General features: G+C 35.5%; 1 protein-coding gene across 1 annotated transcript in view; it reads right to left on the bottom strand.

Annotated features, from left to right (window-relative positions):
- LOC136041852 (ras GTPase-activating protein raskol-like) overlaps positions 1–20282 on the bottom strand; it is a 98875-nt gene that overhangs the window by 8389 nt on the left and 70204 nt on the right. Inside the window, exons 10-14 of the mRNA XM_065726628.1 lie at positions 18914–19104; positions 16988–17460; positions 11951–12157; positions 8523–8800; positions 446–621 (exon numbers count right to left, since the gene is read on the bottom strand). Of these exons, the coding sequence (XP_065582700.1) occupies positions 446–621; positions 8523–8800; positions 11951–12157; positions 16988–17460; positions 18914–19104 (1325 nt within the window). The remainder of the gene's footprint in view (positions 1–445; positions 622–8522; positions 8801–11950; positions 12158–16987; positions 17461–18913; positions 19105–20282) is intronic.

Below are 20282 nucleotides of genomic sequence, written 5' to 3' on the forward strand. Positions count from 1 at the left end.
AAAATTACCTAGGCTAGGATACCATCTATCCCTATTTCTACCAACCAAAAAAAAATATACCCACCATGTTCACAGAAAATATTAGGCAGAAACTCTTTATCTAGCCGAGTGTGAAGGACTTGGACCGAACTTCCGTCGGAAACAGTTGCAACTATCACGTCTTTCAAATGTAGTTTAGCCTCTATAGATTTCTAAACTAGGTCTCATAACAATTCGTTTTGAGAACATTTTTGTTGTTTGTATTAGTTGTTTTGTGACCTGTATGTTTTCATAGTGTTTTATTTTTCATAGATGTGTATGTGTGTATTATGTCGTTATTATTGTCATAATTTTTTTTTAATGTTTAGTGCGACCAGCATGACAAAGCTTACCGCATTTTGATATTCATAGATAAATAAATAACAAATGCAACTGAAATATGGAATTAAAACTGGTTAAACCTTACCTGTTAATCATTGCCTTCAAATGCTCATCTCTTATTTCATTATCAGCTGTAGTTGAATTTACAGAAGACAAAGGAAAAGAACTTCCTGGATTGCTGACGTAGAGTTTCTCTGCTCTGCTAAGACGGGAATCCAGCTCTTCCATTGCTCCTCGAAGCTCCAAAATTTCTTGTTCATACTAAAAAAAAAAGAAAAAAGATGTTCTTCGTATTAATAAATGGTGAAACCTCTTGATTTAAGTTTATTAATAATTAAAAAGTTATATAATTAATTAACAAAATAATTTATAATTAATAAAATAATAATAAAAAAATAGTTAGACAAACTTTCTGCAGAAAGAACGCAGGGACTTGAAAAACAGTGTTTAACAAAAACTCCGGATGGATTTTATACAACACCTAGTTAGTAAGAAAGAAGAAAACAAGACTTCAGAAAACTTCAAAACTTCAGAAGTCAGAAGTCAGAAAGACTTCAGAAGAAAACAAGACTTCAGGCGAAAACTCCAGACAATTCCCTTTCACCCTCATACAGCGTATATTAATTTCTGAGCGTAATCATTATGTCGACAAAAAGAATATTAAGAGAAGGCTAATAAAAAATAAAGGAATCACAGATGCAATTTTAGAAATAGATTCAAAGTCACAGATATCCATCGATATTAAGAAGTTTTTAGTACATCAAAATATTGGTGATTTAATTATGAAGTAAAAATTTTCCCTGCCAGGGCTGGATTTAATTACCTGAATTTCCCGGATCCATGAGCATCACTATTTGTTAAAATATTGACTTACTTACCTACCATGCATGGTGCATAAACTATACCAGAGAATATTTTGTAAAAGAGAGGAATAGAAAATATAAAACTGTCCATTATTGTATTATATTCTAAAAATGGTAAGCACGTAAAAGAAAGTAAAAAGAAAAACAAAATTAAAAAATTGGGCAAATTCGCTCGGGGTCTTAACTTTTGATGGGTACTATCAAATTGAATTTTATGAATTTTACATATTTTGAATAAGCATCAATATTCGATTATTTCAATGTATCTATTATTACCATGACTCGTTTTCTTAGAGGTTCGGTTACTATTGAGCCGCATCGCTCCTTACTTACAGTTCGCTACCGCTAACTGTCTGATACATCTCACATTTAGTATGTTATTAATTACCGATTACGCTTAAACATGCCTGTCTCAAACAGAAATATGAATCTGTGTGTTTCGTCACAAAGAATTGATTAATCACAAAAAAAAAAAATCTGTTCTTTATGCTGGCTTAGAATTACATACAAAATAACTGTTCAGATTTCGGATAATATACGTTCATCATACGATACTAAATCTTTTGATACGAGTTCCCCGATTAATATGTTTTTAAAACCAAATGTGTTTCCATATAAATATGGAATAGCGTAGTTGGATTTTTCGTATCAAAATACATCATAAAACACAACAATGGAATTTAAGCCGAGTTTTTAATTTTGAAATGTTTGAAAGTAATCATTTAATTTCTTTTCGGTCAAACATCATTAAAAATAGTTAGTTTGACTTTCCTTATCCCCATAATTTGACGGGAAATGACAATAAAATTTCTCATAGCTTATCTCTATTTTCACATTTTTGGAACATTTGCTAAAACCCTTTTCCAGCCTTTTTTAACGGGCAATGCATGGGCAAATGGGCAAGCAGTTTCAGTGGCTTGACAAAAAGTTCTGACAAGTGGCTTGACAAGAGTTTCTGACAAGTGGCTTTGCCAGGGCTGGATTTAATTACCTGAATTTCCCGGATCCATGAGCATCACTATTTGTTAAAATATTGACTTACTTACCTACCATGCATGGTGCATAAACTAGACCAAAGAATATTTTGTAAAAGAGAGGAATAGAAAATATAAAACTGTCCATTATTGTATTATATTCTAAAATGGTAAGCACGTAAAAGAAAGTAAAAAGAAAAACAAAATTAAAAAAATATAAAACTGTCCATTATTGTATTATAAACAATGTATTTAGGCCCTTGTCACTTACCAGAAAATTTAAATGAAATATTACAGCTCCTTTTGCTAGATATTATAAGAATAGCAATTTGGGGACCCCATTCACCATCCGCATAGAAGTGGGATAAGACAATGACTTCAAAAAAACAAAACCAAGCAACTAGTTCTTAGTTTCTACAAAGTGTCAGCTTCATCTAAAGTATCCTACACTTAGATTTCTTGTTACAATAGTTTCAGGAACCCCTTTCTTTTCCTTGTTGACGCAATGATGGATTGGTTTGATGAATCTAGAGTCATAACTGCAATTCAAATTCTTAATCCCTGCTATTTTTAATTAAAATCTGAAAATATCCCTTTCGGTTGATTTCTAGAAGACAAAAATTTAGGGAACCCCTTGTGTTTCCAGAAGGGATTAAATTTTGCCTGAAATGCCCAAGGACATAACTGACATAATTCAAGGTTACTGTCAGGTTTGGGCGTGACATGATAGCTTTTTTTGTTAAATTTGAAAATGAAAAGAAATCTTGAATAGAATCTTAAAAGGGAAAGGCCACTCTTTACCAAGTTCCAATGAAGAATTTTGTCTAAACCAAGATCCTGCTTCTTCCTCTATCCTACTCCATAATTAGGCATGATGTCCAATTCAACAAGCAATTAAATAAAAAAAACGAACTGAAATTACTACGTACATGAGGGGGTGGGTTCCCCTCCTCAACACCTCACTCTTCGCATTAAAGTTATTCGGCACTTTAAAAAAACTCAGTTATTGTTCTAATAAAATGACCCTCGTGTCTCAGGAGTCGTTTTTAAAGAATTAGACTTTAGTATAAAGAGCGAGGTGCTGAGGAGGAGCAAACCCCTCATAAACGTAGTAATTTATGTTAGTTTTAAGTTTTAATACTGCTCTTCGCTTTCAGTTGAAAAAACTCATTTTTTTATTTAATTTCTTATCGTTTTTTAAATAAAGCCAGGAAATCTGGCACAACCTCCAGAGGAAAATCCCCTTCTCCACGGAAATATCCTCTGGACAATTCAATCTTGGTGAAAATTTACCCTGGACAATTACTTCCTCGCGTAAAATTGAGTAAAGAGAAAGCAGAACATACAAAGAAATTTCGTATAGGAATTCTGGCAAATTCCCCCAGTAATTTCACCTGAAAAGTTCATCCCCTGGAAACTCCCCTCTCTCGAAAAATTCTCCCCGTTCAAAATCCCCCAAGCGGAAAATTCGTCTCCCCTCCCCAACCTAAAAATGTATGCATACTTCCCAATAACAAATACTACACGTAAACAAAGGGCAAATTTTATAGCTTAAAGACCTTTCCGCAGGGGCTGTGGGGGTCATGCTACCTCCAAAGACATAGTTGACATAGTTATTGGGCCTTTCAACAATGCTGAACAGAAGAGCTAGCTCAGAATTTTGATCGAACGACCTTGGGAAAAATTGGCGTAAGAAGGGACTTAGTTGCCCCCCAATGTTTCGGTCACTTAGAAAGGGCACTAGGACTTTTAATTTCCGTTAGAATGAGCTCTCTCCCGATGTGTTAGGCCCACTGGGTCGGTACGATAGCCTTTGGGAAAAAGAAACAAAAGCAAAATAACAAAATAATCTTTCTTCTGGAGTAATCTTACACATCCGTGATCTGTCTTCTAGCAGAAAAAATACAAAATTCCACATCTTTGCATATATGAGCTTGAAACCTCTACAGTATGGTTCGCTGATACATTGAGTTTGACGGTGAGATTTTCATTAAGATTCTATGACTTTTAGAGGGTGCTTTCCCTCTTTTGAAAATCAGGCAGATTTTCTCAGGTTGTAACCTTTGATGAGTATGATTAAACTTAATCAAACTTATATATTGAAAATCAGCGTGAAATTCAATTCTTTTGATATATCCATTGGTATCAAAATTATGTTTTTTAGGTTTGCTGTTAACTATTGAGCCGGGTCGCTCCTTACTTACAGTTCGTTGCCACGAACTGCTTGACAAGATGGAAACCGGAGCAATAGTAGCTTTATTTATTGGGAGATTTTTGAGATTTTATAAATTATGACTTCATTAAGCATAATGATAACAGATATTGATACTACGAAGAATTAAGAGAGAAAAAAACGGGTTTAATTGAAATAAAGCAGTAGTTTGATTTAGATAAAACAAAAACAAAACATTAAATAAAAGAAAAATCCGAACATTCTGGCTCCATATCCGAGACTCAATAATTATGCATGATGACAATTTACAAACCAGGCTTAGAGCCAACAAAGAGTGCTTGCTGGCTTGCTGTGCATGGTTAACTGCGGTGGGTGACCGTAATAGCACTAAAATTTTTGGCTTTGGCTTTAAAAATTTTTGTTGGCTTTAGAGCCAACAAAGAGTGCTTGCTGGCTTGCTGTGCATGGTTAACTGCGGTGGGTGACCGTAATAGCACTAAAATTTTTGGCTTTGGCTTTAAAATTTTTTGTTGGCTTTAGAGCCAACAAAGAGTGCTTGCTGGCTTGCTGTGCATGGTTAACTGCGGTGGGTGACCATAATAGCACTAAAATTCTTGGCTTTGGCTTTAAAAATTTTTTTTTGGCTTTAGAGCCAACAAAGAGTGCTTGCTGGCTTGCTGTGTATGGCCAACTGCGGTGGGTAACCTTAATAGCACTAAAATTTTGGGCTTTGGCTTTAAAAATGTTTTTGGCTTTGGAGCCAACAAAGAGTGCTTGCTGGCTTGCTGTGCATGGTTAACTGCGGTGGGTGACCGTAATAGCACTAAAATTTTGGGCTTTGGCTTAAAATTTTTTTTTTTGCTTTAGAGCCAACAAAGAGTGCTTGCTGGCTTGCTGTGCAGGGTTAACTGCGGTGGGTGACCGTAATAGCACTACAATTTTTTTTGGCTTTAATTTTTTTTTGGCTTTAGAGCCAACAAAGAGTGCTTGCTGACTTGCTGTGCATGGCTAACTGCGGTGGGTGACCGTAATAGCACTAAAATTCTTGGCTTTGGCTTTAAAATTCTTTTTTGGCTTTAGAGCCAACAAAGAGTGCTTGCTGGCTTGTTGTGCATGGCTAACTGCGGTGGGTGACCGTAATAGCACTAAAATTTTTGGCTTTGGCTTAAAATTTCTTTTTGGCTTTAGAGCCAACAAAGAGTGCTTGCTGGCTTACTGTGTATGGTTAACTGCGGTGGGTGACCGTAATAGCACTAAAATTTTTGAAAATTTTCACTGAAAAAGTAAACAGATAAATAACTTGATTAAATCCATTTTATTACACGCTAATTTTAGTTCGATCCTGACGTAACTGTTCAATTGCAAATACAATTGGAAAAGTAGTATTCTAGTAAAGGAAGATATATATATATATATATATATATATATATATATATATATATATATATATATATATATATATATATATATATAAATATATATAATTGCTTTATCTGAACCTTTTATCACTGTCTAAATAAATGGCATTATCCCCATTTGAATATTTATTTGTTCGTCATGGAAAGGCAGTATGGTCTGGGAAAAGGAGACCTGATTTAAAGCATTCCGTCAAAAAATACATTATCATTTGTGATGTTCTATCAGATACCAAGACATAATGGAATGCTGTTCAGTAGGGTCCAGAGCCTTTCATTCCTATTTCTAGAAGCTGATGTTAAAAATTAAATGTTCTGATATAAAAAGAAAAGAAAATTTGATGTAAACACTGTAAAAAGAAAGAGGCAAAGAGAATAGAGCTACGAAGGGGTAGAGCAAAATTGGCATAAAAAGTGGAATGCAAATAAACAAAGGGAGTTATTTCAAAGTTTGGCCCTATGTTGACTAAAAATCGTTTATAACTTTGTCGACCTGAAATACGAAAGGCTACCGAAGCCAGGGTTGTCACCTGGTGAAAAACAAATCACTAGATTATAGTAACTCTCTGGTTGATTTGGTTATTTTCTTTAATAATCTAGCGATTTAAGTGCAAATCTAGTGATTTTATGTTTAGGCAATATAAAGAGTCACTAGATATAGTGATAAACCACTAGGGATGGTAACCTTAACAGAAGCCATTGCATGCATAGAAAATTCTCAGAAACACTTCACCATAGTTGATGAGCTTATTCACCAGAATGCCAAAAACGTAAGATGGAAATGAAAACAAGAAGTGACCTAATAGAAAAGTGATTGCCTAAGATTAAATACTAGTTGGATGTATTATAAAATTAGATGTTACTCGAAAGGTCATAGATGTCGAGGGTGATGTTTGCATGTCTGACAGCTAGCAAAGATTCGAAAAAAAAAATATTGGTCCATCTAGGGTTAATTACGTGGGTCTTCGATGTGGAGTGGTGAGTTCCGTAGCCTAAGTTTCAGTTCAAGTTTGTGAATCCTCCTACAATAATAATAATGATAGTTCTTTTTCCTAACAGATTTAACAATGACTAAATAGAGTAGCCAATGATATAAAAAGAGAAATTTAAAAAAAAGAAAAAAACCATTTTATATCTATATAAAATAAAAATTAATATAAAAAAATTGCCTTGCAATCCATAATAGAGATTTTAAAGATGAAAAACAAAACTTGAGACAGCTGTATTTATAAATATTCAAGGAAGAGTATATATGTTGACAGCGCCACGGTTTCATTTTTTGTCTTTTGAAATTCAATTCATCTGGGTAGCAAAAAAAAAAATAAAGATTGGGTGAGAGAATGTCATAAAGAAAGATTTGAGGGAAACAGGAACTTCCTGGGAGGGTGTAAAAAGGGAGCCTTTGAATAGATTGGGATTGAATAGCTTGCAAAGCTGTGCTGGCTGGCCTGGTAATTCTTATACGGAACTTCCTTTTTTTTTTTTGTTTTACTGTTCTTTGTATATCCATTTCTTATCCCCCGTGTGGGGGGGAAGAGATATTTCTTGCTCATGCTAGGAAAGTATAATGGTAAAGTTTTTTTTTTAGCAGGGCACCTCAATCTGACTTATTTAACGGCGCATAATGAGTATCAAACGACAGTTTGCTATTAAATTTTGTTCCCGGTTGTTTCTGTTTTAGAGTGGAATCAATGGATTGTTCGTGTTTGATTTTTACAAACCAAAAGCTCTGCCAAATTTATTTAATTATTTTTGCTTCTTCATTTTCATGGCGCAACTTGACAACATTAACAAAAATGTGGAACTGCCACAACAATTTATAACTTTCAAAAACAATCTTGGAAAGTTGGATAAATGTAGTTATAAATTATTAAGTTAAAAATATTCTTAATAAACATAAAAACTAAAAGCAGAGTAATGATTATGTTATGTTAAGACTGGAAAAATACTCATTCACAAGGGAATAATTATTAGCAACGTTAAGTTTTAACAACTTACGTTGCTACTAACGTTGCTACTAACACGTAATTAACAATTACCCGTAAATTACACGTAATTAACAATTACCGTTAATTACACGAAATTAACGTAATTAACAATTTACGTTGCTACTAACATTTGTCTGGACATTTGTCCTTTGTCGAATGTCTGGACAAAGGACAATGGTAAATTTACTGAAATACTGAAAATCCAAAATGAAGAAGAAAGAAAAATTGGGAATAGAAGATAACCGTCAGTGGATTTAAAACTTACCAAAACTGAAAATGACAGTCTTAAAAACTTTTCAAATGTCCAATGATTTTCTCGCAAATTTATATTAATGAGAAGGGAGGGGGATTTTGTCTGTAAGTTATAATATTGCCGATGTCCATCCGTAATTCCTGGATAGCAGACAATTGCAACTTAACGTCGCTAATATTTATTCCCTTCATTATTCAATTTTTTTTTTTATTCAGTCCAATTTTAAATTACCACTGTTCTGGCCGTTGTAACCCAGATCCAAATAAGGACCTAACTACTATTTCATGATAATACACAATATATTGCATTACCAGTAACGAGTTGGTAATACTGTTTTATGTTTCTGAAAACTCCTTACTAACTTTTTTCGTTGTCAATTAGAGGGGGTGGGCAAAGTTAAGCAGATAAAGCGAAGCTCATCTCAAACCTAAATTTAACAGTTTCTCATAACCAAACTCACGTCCTTAGAATGATTTTAAATCCAAATTTAACTCACGTTAGTTGTTGCACCGCTTGGCTCAGAGGGTGTCAAATATCCCTTCCTATCAAGTGCCTGTCTTGACCCACGGTGGATGAGACTTGACCTAGGTACCCGTTCTATCAAATGTTCTTCAAGAGAGCTATCGTCACTATCCCATTCTTCCTTGGCCATAGAATCCCCAAGGCGGCACCTTGACAATTTCCCAAATACTGATGTATTCGGAATTGTCCCAGATATAGATGGCTCTGTTGTGAGCCGTCGCGCAAGCCTCTGTTTTCTTCTGTTCAAATTACCTTGACAATGATACAGAATAGGTAAAAAAGACAAAATTTTAACAATGAATAGAAAAAAAAGAACAAAAAGGTGGTGGGGAAAACTGAACTTATAAAAAGCTTCAACACAGCCATTCTACTCAAAATCCAAACACCAATAGAATTACTGAAAGTATATTTATAATAATTTTAGATATTAACCAACAGCAATTAATTAATAAAAATGTATCCATTTTTCTATTGGAATAAGAGTTAAAAATCGAAAAAAAAATTACATAAACCACTCGATAAACCACTCACCAAGCCTGCCCACTCACCACTCCGACTCGCCAGTCACCCAAGTCTATAAGCACTTAATGACTAATATACATGGTTACGACTCCTTGTGATCTGTCACCAGTTCCTAGTACTGATACTCCGCCTTAGAGCCGTCTTACCCTTTCGAGATTATGTTTTTTGGCTTTTAGTTCTTAAGATGAATGTCTTCCAAAATTTTAGTTTTTTAATGTTTTTTCTGAGGTCAAACGATGAACTATATTTGCAATCAATATGAGATTGTTCATTAAACTCTTCCACAATGAATCTCACTGAAACCTGAAAATTTTGACTCGGACAAACAATTTCAAATCGTTTAAGTTATTTAAATTACCCATTCAAATTAAAAAAAATTATTTAAATTAAAAAACTTTTAGTTTTTGGCGAATCAGTGTTTCTAAGGTTAGGAAAGGAGACTAATTCATTAATAAGAAGGCTATACCTGGTTCAGAGAGGATCTTGACTTTCAGGAATAGCAATACTGTTATTCAGTGTGTATAGTTGATGATGTCTATAAAAATCCATTGAAAAATTCGATCATAGTTAATTAATATTTAAGTTAATAAATAATTAGTTAATTAATAATTAATAATAAGTTAATAAATAAATCATATTAATTTATTATTACAGTCCACAGAACTTCGGCCCGTTCGTCTTAATTCCAAACTTAGTTCTTTATACATCGTTGTTCTTACGATCATAAATTTTCAAGCAGTTTTTATTGGGAATAATTTTCAGGAATCACAAGGCGCTTCAATGAAAATTTTCGAATTAATTTCTTAGAAAGGGAGGTTTCAAGTTTAGCAATATTTTTGCTAAACTGGCAATGGAAACACGTTTTTTTTTAAGACAAGGTAACAGAAATTACTTCGCATATGAAAGGGGCTCTTCCCTCCTCAACGCCCCGCTCTTTACGCTAAAGTTTGACGCTTTCTAACAACTCCACTTTTTAAAACAGTAAAAAACTTTTGCGTAAAGAACGGGACGTTGAAGAGGCAGTAGCCCCTTTCATATACTAAGAAATTTGTTCTTTTAAGTTTTAATGTCGCTCCTTGCTTTCAGTTAAAGAAAAATTGTTTTTTTTACATTTAATTTCTAAACGTTTTTGAATTAATGCATGTTTTGATTTTGGCTCTCCGCAGATGAATAATTAAAACAAAATTTGCAGATTTATTTTTTGGCTAAATGGCTTTCTTATAGTTTTGATCAAATGATTTTGAGAAAAAAGGGAGCGGGGGAGAAGGCCTAGTTGCCCTCCAATGTTTTGGTTACTTAAAAAGGCAACTAGAACTTTTATTTTTTTATGAACGTTTTTATTAGTAAAAGATATACGTAATTACGAGTTAGCTTACGTAACGAGCTTCTGTATTTGTATGTTTTTATTATGCATGTGAGAGAGTTCACCCCCTCGTCAGTACCTCGCTCTTTAGAATAAAGCTTAAATTTTGTCGCAATTCCTTAAGAACGACCCCTAAATCACATAGGCCGTAGAATAAATAGTTGAATTATCCAAACTACTTTAGCGTAAAGAGGGAGGTATTAGGAGGAGGTGAACCCCTCATATGCATAATAATTTCTTTAAGTTTTAATGCTGCTCGTTACTTTCAGTTGAAAAAACTTTTTCATATTTATTTTGTTATTTTTTTAAATAATGCTAGAAAATATTGCGCTCCGTTCATGGAAATTTTCTTCCCCCATGACGAATTCCTCCAAGGAAAGTTCCCTTAACATATCCCCCTCTTCTCAACACCTCCCCCCGACCCAAAAAATCCTCATGAAAACGTCTGTACACTTCCCAATAACCATTACTGTTTGTAAGCGATGGTCAAAGTTTGTAACTTGTAGCCCCTCCCACGGGGACTGTGGGGGAGTAAGTCGTCCCCAAAGACATAGTTATAAGGTTTTTCGACTATGCTGAATAAAATGGCTATCTCAGAATTTTAACCCGGTGACATTAGGAAAATAATTGGCGTGGGAGGGGGCCCAGGTGCCCTCCAATCTTTTTGGTCACTTAAAAAGGGCACTAGAACTTTTCCTTTCCGTTAGGATGAGCCCTCTTACAACATTTTAGGATCACTGGTTCGATACGATCACCCCTAAGAAAAAAAAATTAAATAAACAAGCATCCGTGATCTCCCTTCTGGCAAAAATAGAAAATTCCACATTTTTGTAGATAAGAGCTTGAACTTGTACTGTAGAATACTCTGATGCTCTGAATCTGATGGTGTGATTTTCGTTAAGATTGTACGACTTTTAAAGGGTGTTTCCCCCATTTTCTAAAATGAGACAAACTTTCTCGGGCTCATAAGTTTTTATGGGCAAGACTAAACTTGATGAAACTTATATAATTAAAATCAGCGTTAAAATGCGATTCTTTTGATGTAGCTATTGATATCAAAATTCCTTTTTTTAAAGTTTTGGTTACTATTGAGCCGGGTCGCGCTTTACTACAGTTCGTTACCACGAACTGTTTGATAAGCATATACATATTTTTGAAACATGATCAATTCTCTCGTAAGAAATATTGAGTCAGTCAGAAGAACGAAAAGCTTTGAGTCACAACATTTCTTCAGACGAGCTATAGCATTTTGTTTTTATGTGGTGGCAGTTTGGATTAGACACAAAACGGGGCAGGTGGCAGTCTGAACAGAAACAATAAGAACAATAAGTCTGGCTCTCACTTAATTTTGACGTTAAGGACTATGTTACCACAGCAGTAATAATAATTTAATGTTATTTACTAATGATTTGCCGACGCCAGTAAAGAATGTAATATTTGATTTCTCGATAAAAATGACATAATTGTCACAAAATACGATGATGGTTAAGACTCACAGAATGATGAACAAAACTTACATCGAGTTAACGGGTATGTATCCAAATCAGGATTTGAGGGGTAAACTTGATGAGGGGTATTCATGTGGATCCCTGAATAGACGACTCTTGGATTTGTTCTGGGGGCAGAGGGCTTGAAAGACCTTCTTTCTGTTGGAGGAGTTGAAATACACGAAGCGGATTCCGATGAACTAGTTGATCCAGGCACTCTTAAGTTAAGGTTCGGAACTAAAATATTAAAATTAGCGGTGATTTGAACGCTAGAAAACAAAGGTGTGATGTAAATCATAAATAATGGAATTTAAACAAATAAATGACATGAAAAAAAATTGTCTCATAGTTTTATCTCATTTCTATTCATGTCTGTCTGGTCAATACTACACTTTGTCACTGTTGCCACCTTAAACTTTGGAAATAAATAAGCAAAACTAAATAAATAAACACAACTAGACCTCGAAAAGAATATTTTTTTAAGTTTTTTGGTGCCACTGTTTTCAGCTTATATTTGTCGACTCATCACCCAAGTTTGTTTTGGCAAATACGGCACCCGCTAGTGACAAAAAACACAGAACTGCATAAAGAGGTCATTATATTATATTTATATGAGTATTCATATAAATGAAAAGAATTATGCAGGTTTATCTTAGTCCATAGATTTAACTACCTTCTTTTACTTTTTTTGATGCAACCCCGACTCTGCCCACTAAAATGAAGTCTTGCCTATATGTGTACAGACAAGAGAAGTCAGAGAAGCATGTTGCTTGTAAGGTACAATAAATACAACTTACAGTTTTTGTGAATTCCTAGAGGTTTTCCTCTATTTTATACATACATTGATTGGCTTACTTTTAGATCTTATTTAAAACATGCAAAAACTGAATCACCTGACCTATAAACTAATTTTACGATTAAAAACATCTTCTTTTCCAAAAAATGTTGCCCATATTGGTCTACCCCATTATTCTACCTATATTTTGGAATAGGGGAGACTTGGAGTACTTGAGACACTTCTATACTTGGGACAGCAACTTCATCTACAAAATGCCATCTAGCATTCGCAATACTATTTTGCCCTCTGAATAACTTCACTCATAGGTGGCGTCTGCATAAATTTTTTTTCAGTAACCCACATGGTTGTCAAGAGAGAGGTGAACAAAGAATTTGTAAGTGGATTTTCTAAGATATCCGAAACGTGTTTAGTTAGTAGCGAGTGTGCCATTGCAGGTATTTACAGAAAAATAGGACTATGTATTGCGATGAACATTGAAATGATGTTTAGCCAGGAGTATCTGCATTATCTACTGTGAACACTAAGCTATATTTTTTTGTGTCAACACACACCTTAATTTATACTTGGGACAGTCCCATGTAGTAGTACTTGGGACATGTCCCAAGTACTAAGAATATAGAATCTACACCAGAATCTACATTGTTTTCGAGAATCTTCATAACTTTTAATATCCTTGTTTATCACTCTTGATGTCCCTCAATTTCTTTCTGGAAAGGCAGTTTCTTGTCGGTTCTTTCCAGTTCAATAGTTTTTCTCTCTCTTTCTTAATTCTATCGTACTTTGTATGTCTCTTTTCTTTTGAAATCATTTTCAGCCATATGTTAAATCTCCTTCTAAATCTTCTATTTGTTAAATATCTTATCTGTTAATTGTCCTTATCTTGTTCCAGTGTTTTTTTTTTTTTTTTTGTATATATTTTATAAAAGTGTTTTATTCTTGTTTTCCGTGGTCCATTACAAGCAAAGCTTCTTGGACCTAGTAACCACTTTACTTTTGTAATAGTTTTTCCTTTAGTCTGAATAAATTGATTGATGAATTGATTGACAACCAAATCTTGAATTCTGTCCCGATTAGATCTCTATGTACTTTTCAAGATTAATTCTGCTCACACCCTGACTAGGTAAAATGAACCTCTAAGTTCTATGAACAGCCTTTGCTTTCTAGTTTTCATTAACATGGGGAAGAAAAACTCACCAGTCAATGAAGGAGCCTTGAGGTGAGCCATAGCAGATATTTTGGTGAAAAAGTCATCTGTACGGGAAGCTGCTAAAATGTATGGTCTGTCCAAAACTTCTCTACACAGGCACCTCAGTTCCCACATGACGAACTCTGGCAGAGATGCAGTCAACACCCCTTTTATATACCAGTTAAAAATAACCCACAACAAGATTTTGACCACTGAACAAGAAACTGAGCTGAAAACTTACCTGATTGAGGCATCTAAGCTACATTGTGGGCTTGGTATTTTTGAAGTTAAAACACTAGTCTACGAATATGCTAAGAAAAATGGTATATCTTACTCTGCAGGATGGGATGCCAAACAACAGGCAGGGACAACTTGGTATTACAGCTTTATGGCTAGAAATCCGTCACTTAGCTTAAGGACACCAGAATAAACCAGCCTTGCCAGGGCTACAAGTTTCAATTGACACACAGTTTCTACATTCTTCGACAAACTGAAGGGTATCATGGAAAAATTCAGATTTCAGTCTCAGAATATTTGGAATATGGATGAATGTGGCCTAACCACCGTACAAAAGCCATACAAGGTTGTTGCCAAGTCAGGGGTTAGACAAGTTGGAAGGAGCACTTCTGCAGAGAGGGGCCGAACTGTTACAATTCTAGCAACTGTGTCAGCTCTTGGAAACATGATTCCCCCAGTCCTTATTTTCCCAAGAAAAAAGTGAACCCCAGAATGAGCATGGGGACACCAACTGGAACTCTGGCTTTTGGAGGAGATGAAAGTGGATGGACCAATTCTTTAATCTTTGTTCAGTGGATGACGCACTTCATATCCTATGCACGCCCACAAGCACAGAATCCCTGTCTTTTGATCCTTGACAATCATGAATCTCATCTGTCAATTGATGCAATACAGCTGGCAAAAGACAATCATATCGTCATGCTAACCCTTCCACCACTCACCTCGCACAAACTGCACCACTGGATAAGACTGTGTTTTTTCCGTTCAAGCTTCATTACAACAGAGCAATTTCAAACTGGATGGTGAATAACCCGGGCATCCCAGTTTCAATTTATGATATCCCTCAGTTCCTTGGAACAGCATACCCGCCGAGTTTTACTCCGAGTAACATTGTGTCAGGATTCCGTGTTTTTGGGATTTCACCATTTAACAACGACATATTCACTGATGATGAATATGCACCATCTTCAATTACAGATAGGCCAGAACCTAAAGCCACGACTGACAGTGGAACAGTAGAGCCACCCTTGGGCTCTGATGCAGAAGTTGGTAGCAATGTTTCAACGATCGAGCCTATACGGATGTGGCTACACCCCTCAAACTCCCAAAGCAGGGCAAACAATGGATCCTTCCAGTGCTGTATCGCCAGGTGCAACTAGACCATTCCCCAAAGCTGGCAAGAAAATCTAGATGTGGAGGTAGAGTTCGTGGGTCTTGCCGAGTGTTGACAGACACGCCTGAGAAAAAGAAAATTGAAGAAAAGGCAGTTAGACGGATTAACAAGAAGAATCAAACTGCACCAAAGGTGAAAAAGCCTGCCAAAAAGGTGTCAGCAAAAAAGTTTGGCAGAAAACTGAAATATTCCACCATTTCCTTATCTGATACATCTTCAGAAGAAGAAAACTGTATGAGTGCGGGCAGTGAAGCTGAAAGTGAACACCCATCAACATCTCATGAAACAATAAAGAATCAGATTGACGAAATGGAGATACAGAATGGGGACTTCATCCTTGTCATGGAAGATGAAAAACGTGGAAAGAAATCTTACAGTGTAGGAGAAGTTGTCAAAGTTGGTGAGAGCGAAGTTGAAGTCCGCTACTTTAAAAGGGTTGCTCCTTTCCAGAAATATGTAGCTACAAAAGCTTCATACCTGTTTGAGAAGTGGCAAGTTGCAAAGAAGCTGCCAAACCCAGAACCAACTAGCCAAACTGAACGCCAAGCCGGACACTTCATTTTTCCGATTGACATGTCTGTATATAATGTATTGTGAACATTCTAAAATGTAAACTTTTTTATCTTTTTGTAATATTATATATTATTATATAAAGTCAATATTATATTCGACTTAAACAAAAAAGATGGAAACCCTGGCGTCCCTAGTATTAAACTATGTCCCAAGTACAAAACGACCTAGTCCCAAGTATAAAACTAGTTTTATACTTGGGACATTTGAGGGCTTCTGCTGAATTGCTTTTTTGGTCAGGTTCAAGATGGCTTAGAAAGCTGAGTTTTGGGCCAGGCATTCTCCTTGTAGTTGCCTATATTACCAAGCAGGATTTACCCTTGCAGCTGAAACCGTTTGCGATCAGTGATGTTTAAATAAAACGTCCCAAGTACTCCAAGTCTCCCCTATATTCTTTTTATTACCTATGTTTATATATTATCTATGTTACCTATGTTTTATATACCTATGTTTTGGTAGATATCTTTTTATTTGATCTTTTTATTTTTCATAGTTTCCCTTTAACGACTCACTTTCATATTTGGTGAGAAGTTTCAGCGGGGGGGAGAGATTTAACAGGGATAACAGTTTTTTGGAGGGGAGAGGAGTGAATTTTCCCTGATGAAGAAATTGATTTTCTGGCAAATTTTCCAAGGGGAGAATTAGCTCAGAACCACATCGCATATGCCTATAAAAATGTATATATAGTTATTTACAATTTATATGCTTAAATAAATTTAAGTAAGCCTAAAAGTCATAGCGTAGAGTATTCAAGGCATAGTTTTGAGGAATTTCGGAATTCTTACTATAGTAAAAAAAAAAAATGAATAAACAATGTTTGTAAAACTTTTTTTTTGTAAAATTTTTGTAGAAGAAAAAATTACTATAAAGTCCAAAATGATACCAGTAACAGTCTTTCACATATGATGAAAAGCCTTATCTTTTAGCGAAAGAGCAGTGAACCTCGTAGTTGGTTGTACGCCGTTGTTTGTTTGTACATAACAATTTGTTTCTGAAGTTTATAAGTATAGTTTACTAACTATAGTATTGAACTGGGGAATCCCGTCATTTAATAAGATCTCTGCTACGCAACTAGAGATGACAAAAAAAAAAAACATTTACCTGTATGGAGTCTTTGTGCTCTAATATCTTCAACGCTATGCACAGCCAGGCCAGAACGACTAGAAATGCTTCGCCCAAACGTTTCGCCGATGCCAAATTGATATACAGGATTAGTAAAAGCCACTGGGTGGCGGCTTAAGCTTCTTCTGCCCTTACTATGATTGTTGTTATTCAAAGAGTTGAGAAGAGAACTTTCTCCATGGATCCCTTGATCAACAGGACTCGAACTATTTATGCTTTGGTATCCAGATGATGCAATATTACTCAGTTGTGAGATTGATATGTTGCTACCTTTGTCTGGCTCATAGTCTGGACTGTCGTCAACATAACGCAGGCCATCAGGAAAATCCAAGGTGGGGTGGCTTGATTCAGGTCCCTTGACTGGGGACATGGCTGGCCGAGGTAATGTAGAGGCTCTCTGCTCCTCATATAAATTTCTAAGGTGATCAGAGACAGTTCCAGTTTCGTGATACCTAAAATTGATGGAATAGATTATGCAATTAGCAAAGATTAAAATTAAATAACACAAAAATTAATTAACAGCATTTATTACATCACTGTACTTGAAATTCACGTCAAAAATCTGTATTGGAAACACAGTAAAAATACCTTACATCTGATATTCTTCTTCTTCTTCTTCTTCAGCATACCGTTTGTCTCATATGATGTGCATGTCCTCAAACTGGAAAGACTATGCCTTTCTCTAAGATATTCAATAAAGCTTATCAATACAAAATGGACCTTTTCTATTTTACCAAATATTCACTCCACAAACCACCAAGAACATACACGTCAAGATTTGGTAGTTTGCCAGATCTTAGCAAAAATGACCCACAAATAGCAGTTTCAAAACTGTATGAAACGGTGCATAAAAATTTTGCATAAAAGAAAACAGTAGATCAGCTATACTTACGAGTTCTTATTCGAGTTTTCAATATTTTGTTTGGTATTAGCCTACACTACTGTCACTATTCTGCCAGTTTAAATGTAAGTCTTGGTCTTGTCTACTTTTGCTTTTCTTTGAATTAGACTCAGTCCTATTGATTCTTTTCTGGGATGGTCTTTAATTAGATAAATAAACGCAGAACTGACGAAAACGAGCCTATCAAAAGAAAATATCCTTTTTATAAGTACACTATCTTTTTTAACTTGTCCCCCTCATTTCTCCTATTCTTCATTGTTCAAAAAATTATCTATGTGATGCTTCAAAATACAAACATACTTCACCACGTTCGTACCATCTAGCTAGCAATCCCTCTCAAATTTTCCATCATCCATTTCTTACTTCAAGTATTTCATCGTCTTATTGCATATAAAGTGCTCTAAAATATCCTCGTCCATGTACATTCGACAAAAAAAAAATCCTCCTCAAATAGTATCATCTATCTCCAAGTGGCAAAAAGTTATCCCTTACTGGAATAACCAACATTATGAATTCCCTTTGAACAAACACCTTCGCCGCACTGAAGGACTACGCTGGCACGATTTTGTTAGCAACGAGAACTTCTTGGCGTTAACTGGTCAAACGCCCTTTTCAGTCCAACTCGCCCAACGAACACTACGCTGGTGCGGACATCTCCTTCGCATGCCCCCCAACACTCCCGCACGAACGATTTTTGACTTTGATCCCGTGCTGCACGGCGGGAAACGCCCAAGAGGTCGTCCCCCAACCAGATGGAAGGACACGACAGGTGCCTTCTTAGTCATGGCAAATATTCAGGAGGACGTCCACATCCTTACAAGAGACCGGTCCAAATGGAGGCACCATGTAGCATCACTCTCGACGCCGGAAGCATTTAGGCAGGAGCATTAAGTCAAGTAAGTCTCCTCTTAGTGACATTATTACTCTTTTAAAACTGTTTTTAACCTCAACATAAACACCAAGAGGCTCTACAAATAGACGTAACCGTATTATAAATTAGTTACCTTGGCAAGCTTCTCTGAAGACTCTGATATTGGTAACGGTCGCTTGCTTCGTTAAACCTATTTGGTGCTGTGCAACTCAGGGAATTAAAGCCACTGACTCTTGTCGAAAGTGCATCACTAGATTGTCTTAAAAGAGCGGCAATATTGGACAAACAAAGTTCAAGGTGCTCTAGTCGCACATCCCCAAGAGCCTGAAAAAAAAATTGCTGTAGTGGTCACTTGAGTTATATTGCTGATTCATTTAAAATAAATTAAATAAAAAACCAAGTTTTTTAACTGCAAGTAAGGAGCAATATTAAAACTTAAAACGAACAGAAATGATTCCGTATATGAAAGGGGTTGTCCCCTCTTCCACGCCTCGTCCTTTACACTGAAGTTTGACTCTTTGTCATAACTCTGCTTCTTAAAACAATTAAAAAACTTTAGAGTTTTAGAGTTTCGGTTACTATTGAGCCGGGTCACTCCTTACTACAGTTCGTTACCACGAACTGTTTGATAATAAAATCGCTCGTCAAATATATACCAGTGGAGTGGCTTAAATCAGGGAAAATGTTAGATTGATAAAGTTCAAGGTGTCCTGGTTGAAGAAATAAATGTGTTTCCTACTTTCAGCTTTTTCTACGGTCAACTGAATTGGGAAGCTTGGTTTTAGAAACTTGGGAGGGGGCTCAATCAATGCTGAACTCAAATCTAATGTTTTTGTAGAGTTCAAAGAGAATAGACGGTAAACAGCTATTTTACCAGTGCCCTTGCTTGACTTTAAACATCCCCAAAAACCCCTGTGACATCGGATTAAAAACAGAGTAAACCACAAGGCAAATTTTGCCTTTATGTGGCTTGAGAAGGTCGCATATTCACTCTTAGAAGAGGCAGTTTTTGGTTATTTTCATTTTGCCGTGATTGTTGTTCAAATTTACGTTCGTTTTAGGTTTCCTTATCCAACCACAGTAATATATGTCTGTTTTAAGCTTGATTTGCTATATGACTTTATTTGTGATTGTCTTAAGTTTCATTTTTGCTCAAATAAAAAAAAAAAAACTTAAAATTTTTGAGTCAGCAATGTAAAAGTTCCTGTAGAATGGAAGAACCACCCCATTTGATCAATTGACAATTCACACATTTGCTAGTTAAGTGAGCTAAAATTTGGATTCAGGTCGATGTCAACCGTCTACTGTAGCAATCTTTAAACATACTGAAAACTTTTAAGCTTATGGCACTTTGAGAGCTTATGACAAAATAGGGGTATTCTCATTTTAAGTGCCTAGAACGTTGAACTTAAAGGGAGATTTATTTAACTATGACAATAAAAAAAAAAACTCTATCGCGGACTAAAGATACTGATTGATTGGTCAAACCACAAGCCCCAAAA

The sequence above is a fragment of the Artemia franciscana genome, unplaced genomic scaffold, assembly GCF_032884065.1.
Source record: "Artemia franciscana unplaced genomic scaffold, ASM3288406v1 PGA_scaffold_47, whole genome shotgun sequence".
Classification (NCBI taxonomy): domain Eukaryota; kingdom Metazoa; phylum Arthropoda; class Branchiopoda; order Anostraca; family Artemiidae; genus Artemia; species Artemia franciscana.